This window comes from Lottia gigantea (assembly GCF_000327385.1).
Source record: "Lottia gigantea unplaced genomic scaffold LOTGIsca_121, whole genome shotgun sequence".
Lineage (NCBI taxonomy): Eukaryota > Metazoa > Mollusca > Gastropoda > Lottiidae > Lottia > Lottia gigantea.
The window spans coordinates 675229-681527 of NW_008707245.1; the positions used below are offsets into that span (position 1 = coordinate 675229).

Sequence of the window (6299 nt, forward strand, 5' to 3'; positions counted from 1 at the left end):
TGTATCATAGGATTTCTTTAGAGGAAGATATGGAATGGGAGGAGGGGATGGCTGTAGACTAACAGAATAAGGTGCTATTGTGATATGATGTCAGTTCACATCTGTTCCTTGACACTTCATAGAAATTTTCAGAGGTGGCTGTTGTTCAGTTGACTAGAGGATGCTATCTTGTGATGCCATTTGCTTGGTTACTTAAAAATGTTGAGTCCTAATATGTTTAATATATTCATCTTTTGCAGAATTAAAGCAAGCAGACGCTCTCATGGAAAATCTATCTTCTTAGATGTTGAATGAATTTTAAAAAAAGTGAAATTTGGAAATAGGATTTGTGAAAATTATCCATTAACATTCAAGACTATTGGTGACCTTTCATAAGCCTCATTATTCTGGTCCACCCAGCTGTACATGGGTTCAGATGATCTGGGAAAAATCAATGCCAAGTGGTTTGGCCAACCTAAGTTGATATCCTCATAAAATATAGTTGTTTCTTTCTTTCTTGCTGAAGTGCCACTGAGTTCTCAACTTCAAGATGCAATAGTGACTAGATTTTTGGGAGTGATTGAGTCTTTGGGTAGCCTGTAGAAACAATACAGACAAGATGTACATGAAATGAAACTCAAAAGAATTTCAGTTATTTTGTTTAAGCAGATTGAATAAGAATATTTTATTATTTAAATGTTTATTATGAAAATATAAAAATGTAATTGTTTAAAGACTGTGTTTTCATTCAGGCCATTATCCACATCCAATAACCATTAGCCTTACATACAGATGCACACAGTGGTGGATTAATATGCCACTCATCTGCACCTGCCACCCCCAAATATGGACCTAAATCCATTTGAACCCTGACATCTGAAAGGGTCACAGCAATGTTGGATTAAGCTGCATTTCTCCAAAGGTAAAGAACATCGTCCCTTAGAGATATGAATTCCACGGGTTTCTCTGTTCAATTTCTCCCTACAGATAAATAGTTAATATACTTTTAATGGATTAATAAATAAATTAAATTTATAAGATTAGTTAAATTCTTTTTAAAAATTAATTAAACAATTTTAAAAATTAATCAAATATATTTCTCAAACTATTATGATTCAATTAAAATTAATTAAAGACTTACTCTGAATTCCCTGTGTTTTCTGAAAGATAAAACAAGAGCTGTGATAAGGTTATGCCGAAATCAATGCCAGAATCTATGCACGAAGACCTCAAAATCACTTTAAAATTGGGCCCGTATAGCACAGTGCACAAAGTACTTATTACATCCTATGTATACAGTATAATGATACTTGTTCCGTTCACTGGTCTATATTTCATGGATGGAAATGTGAGGAACTCTCGATCTCCTTCATTCCTTCATTTCCTATGGAAATACATGCAACTCTACGCTTCGGTTTGCTCTTTTTTTTGGATAAAAAAACTCTTTAAACGTACCAGCAAATACGATATAGCCGCATAACACAATGAAGAACAATATTACCAACTTCATCTTTGATTCCTGTCGATATTAGTTCGCCTGCTGCAAGTCTTGTAGGTCTATTCCCTTACTGTCTTGGAATAACTCTCGTTTAAACACTAGCTATTTGTCTTTCAATTAAAAAATCAGGCCAAGTTTCTAGAGAATATTCACTGTGTTAATTTCAAGGAAAACAACTTTACATTTTTAAGTGGTTGATTCCGTTTTGTAGTCCGAATCTCGGTCATTTCTTGTCATTCTGGGAGGGAGAAAAATGGTTATATAATATATACTTGTAGTAACTCCATTAACGGCAGTTAAATAATTCTCCATTTTTACACTACCATACAACTTTAAAGATTAACAGTATCATTCTGCTTACAGACATATACGTAGGAGCCCAAAAAATTTAACAAGGGGTGGGGTTTGGTCCAGATGATATCTGTACGAAAAAAAACATCTATAGTGAGTCCAATTGAATGCCAGATTTTTGCCCTAAAATTATCCACCAATACCCAAAATAGAACCTGATTAGAGGAGCGCCTCACAGAACCCTATGTCGCAGACCACACCCTTGTTCCTGCATGACTATCATCGTTAAAACCACGCCCCTTATCAGCCTATAAAGCAGTAAAAGGTTTCGGACGCGTTGAATAGACGATGTGATATTTATCTAACCACCACCAGTTCCGAATACCGGACTATAGAAATGAACTCCAGCGTACAATCTATTTCTTACAGACCTGGTTCTTCTTATATTTAGAAACATGATATGTCTTATATCAACCTAAATTGTAGTACAGGTCAAGGCCGTTTCTAGCTTAAAATTCTAGTTCCATGAATTCAAGTTTTTCTTCGAGTTCATTTACTGGGAATGCACTCTTTGGATTATCAGAGAATTTTTAGAATCCAGCTAGGAATTTGGAAGGAAGCTTGGCACGAATTGAGACATTGTAATGATGCTTTCTCTTTATTTCTGCCTCACTACTTGTCTTGTTGTGGCGAGCGTTGCTATCAACACCGAGGGGTAGGGTTGGGGCAATTCCAGAGCGCCTGATGCCACTTTGCAACTAGGACAGTCATAATCATGATGGTTTATCAGAAAACAAAAGCTGAATGCTTTAATTCCAAAATCTAATACACGTTTATGAAATTAAATCTTAATTTTGTCCATAAATTCTTCCCACTTGGCTTTCGCCATTTTCTCGAATTTTTCCCCGTTGATTTTAAGGCAGAGTCCGTGCCCAAACAGTAACGGTATACGAGAGCATTCAAACGGATCGCAGCAATGCTGCAATAGGCTGCACTTCTCAAACATTTTTGAGCATCTGTCTAGCTTAAGATGAATTCCGCGAGGTTCAAACTGTCTTGTGCCATGTATGTCTCTGAAAATTAAGATTGGGGCTATCAGAATATAAAATTAAGAATGAACCTAGGAAATTGTATATTAAGAATGGAGCGATAAGAATTTCAAAATTGAGAATGAAGCGAAGAATTAAGAATTACAAAATCGGAAATATTAACTTACTCATATATTGTGCTTGTTGCATTTGGTACACCTGAAATACGAATTCACCAATTACTCTCTACGTTGGACACTGACTCTTATATAAAATATGGTGAGCTACCGACTCATTACGTCCCAATTGACCTTTAAAGAGTGATTAAAAAGTTTTTCTTACCTATCAAGAATACACAGAGGATGGTAACAACAAACCAAGCTCCCAATTTCATTTTGAAAATATTAAAACAAAATTCAATTCATTTCTTTTCAAAATGCAATCGATAAAAATTTTTTGATCACAATCAGGTGCGACTAGACACTAATAATTGCAACCAATTAGTCAATTAAAATATCAACGGGTGATAAATAGGCCACAACTGATTTGAAAAATGTAGTAATGGAATGCTCTTACCGGTCCCTCTTTCAGTAGGCCGGTTATTGGAGCGTAAAACTCCATTTCATTTCATAAGACTGGGGTTGTAGTAAGGCGTGGGTCTGAAGACATATGTTGCATTCTCCTATATATTAAATTGGTGTCTTGGGAGGCTATGGTTATTGGTTTGGGGTTAAAACTATTGATATTCAAATAATATCCATAGCACAACATTATGAAAAAAACGATGTCGTTCGAATGACAAACGAGGTGCTGCGAATGAATGAAAAAATACAGGCGAGTAAGTAGTGACTGTAGCGCGTATCCGGTGTCATGGCGGAACAAATGGCATGAAAATATAATTTGTACTAATAAAATCTGTTTAATTCGTAAGTTGTTACCTGTAGAAACGATCTGAAATTCACTTCTTGGATACTAGACCACAGACTTACCACGGACGCAATTTCAGGCTATACCATAAGCCTGATTGAAATTTACAGTCAGTAAATGGAATACCTAAATGAAGGTTGAGTCCAAAGCGGCAAAACTCGATTCCAATTCTTCAGAAAAGGGCTCAGGAAAGGTTTTCATGGCATTACAAAAGAAGCATATACGTAGGCAATGTCGTGAGACTTGTTTGACTATACTCAAGCCAATAATGTTTTTCACTTGTCTCTTATTTCAGAGTTGATTAGATGATTAAGGCAACAGGATGATGAGAGGTTGTAAACGAGTAGTGACTGAGGCTCTACCATCCATTTCTAGACAAACCAAATCTGTTCTACCATCTTATAACTTTCAGCAGTTAAGGGTATGTACCTTAAAGAGATACACTCATCAAAATATAAGCTAAAAGTCTATTGATAAAGCTCAATTTCAGATATCAATAGCACCCATAGCATTCATGCTAGAATTACAAAGTTTCTCTATAGTAATACCAGGAATAAAATTCTGATGCCACCTCCAGTGCTTTTGGGATTAAGCACAGGGTTGATATCTCTGTCTCTTTGCCAAATTTTAATTTGAGACTGTATTATCACTGTGTTTCAGAGTACAGTCATAGTTAAAAGAAGACATGAACCAGGCTTGGCTAAAATTGGCAGCAATCCCAAAATCAGGACACGTCATCTGATTTATGATTTCTGTGAAAGAGTTCATAGTAATCCACTTCCACCTATACAATGTATTTTGAAAGAAAATATTCTTGGTAAGTGCAAGAGAAGATTGTTTATTTCCTTGGAGGGTTTATTAAAATTAAATTTAACATTCTTATCTGAATGTTGTGATTGGATGAAAAATTGATCTTTTGACTGGTAAGAAATTGGACCTGCAACTCAGTGAGCTAAGAAGTTTTAGAGATGACTACTACTATTGGTCTTGGGGTTTTTTTTTGCAGGACTTGGAGTAGAAGGAGAATTAGTAACAGTATCTAGGAAAATGTTTAGAAACAGTTTATACCCCAGACAAAAAGCTGTGTATGCTTCACCAGAAAATCTGGCAGAATATCAAACTGTTGAAAAGGTATATAATATGAAATATTTTGTTTAGTGGATAGCTGTTGAAAGTGATTAAGGTGGGGCTTGATTAGAGTGTTCTGAACAGGTTTTGTGTCTTCCAATTCTGCCCACAATCGAACAGTATGAAAGTGGATTATGTCACATTTTCTTGAGTTCTCATTTCTATTTGCAGGATAAAACTGGAAAGAAGAAAGTTACCAAATTCTCCATGACTGTAAGTACCTTAAGAATATCAGGATTTCATGGCACCAAACTACTCTTTATGTTATTGAAGAGATCATTTGGACAAATGCTTATGTGCAGCATACTTTTTTTACAGCATAGCATTTAAAAAAAGGAGAAATTTCAAATGAGATATTAACATTTTCTAGGCTCTGTAATCAGGCAAAAAATGACATTGTGAGTCATGAGGATGCGTAATGATTTTGCAAAATTTACCTAAAGCACCAAATTTGGAAGTCTTTTGGAAATATTTCAGACATCTGCTCGATTAAAGAAGTTATATTTGCCGGTTCCAATGAGTGGAGACAACAAATGGACTTTAAACAAAGATCATATTAGACTAGCTCTTAGAAAAGTGGTAAGTTTGTTACATTGAACTAGTGCTTAAAAGTTGTTGTCAGTTAGTGCCATTGAACTAGCTTGTTATCGCTACGGTCTGATCACAGCCTTTCGGTTTAAATTTGGTTCCAGCATGTCAGTGATGCAGATCAGAAGGGTTGACATAGGAAAATGTGATATCATTAGGCCAATGCTGCTCCTTATTGCACACTGTATGGCTTTGCTCCTTTCATAAGCTCCATCAGTTAAAACTCCATTTCATTCTATATTTTAGGGTGTTGAAGCTGAACAAGATACAATAACACTGCTCCACTCATCAATCACAGAACCACAAGAATTTAAATTTGAAATTTCTGTAAGTTCTTTCATTTTTAGAATTTTTCTATGTTGAAATGCAGGAATGAAGGTACTGAAATAATGTTCTTAGCTCAGTGGACACTTTGAAGTATTAGAGATTTGTCTAGTTATAAGAACCTGTATCCCTTTTCAATTGCTTTACTCTGTGCTTTGAGTTAAGCCCTAAGCCATGTTGTCTTATGTTGGTTGGTTGGTTGGTAGATGACAAGTTAACATCCTCTGCCAGCAGCAACTGATATTGCAGGCTCTTGTCAATGTATACTATTTATTTTTTGTTTTTTAGGTTATGGGATTGGATCCAATAACAGTTGATGGTCATATTTACTTAGTATATAAAAATGCAGCCAAAAATATGGCTGCCTTGGACCTCCCACCTGTCTGGAAGACCACAGTAAAGAAGCCCAAAGACAGTGATCAATTGGAAGCGGAAGGTAGTGAAAGACTAGCTAGTGACACATTAGACAGTGACTCCTCGTCAGATGATGAGGCAAGTCCTAAATTATCAAAGGATGTTGACTATCAAAGAAATAT

The 6299-nt window shown here is 35.6% G+C and overlaps 1 protein-coding gene across 1 annotated transcript; it reads left to right on the forward strand.

Moving 5' to 3' along the window:
• Positions 1-4045: 4045 nt before the first annotated feature.
• On the forward strand, positions 4046-6199 carry LOTGIDRAFT_171882 (hypothetical protein; the record flags this gene model as incomplete). The annotated part of the gene is made up of 7 exons (XM_009048454.1): positions 4046-4144; positions 4384-4540; positions 4730-4854; positions 5023-5064; positions 5329-5430; positions 5686-5766; positions 6052-6199. Coding segments are annotated over 7 exons (754 nt in total), but the record flags the coding sequence as incomplete, so codon positions are not given.
• Positions 6200-6299: the final 100 nt, after the last annotated feature.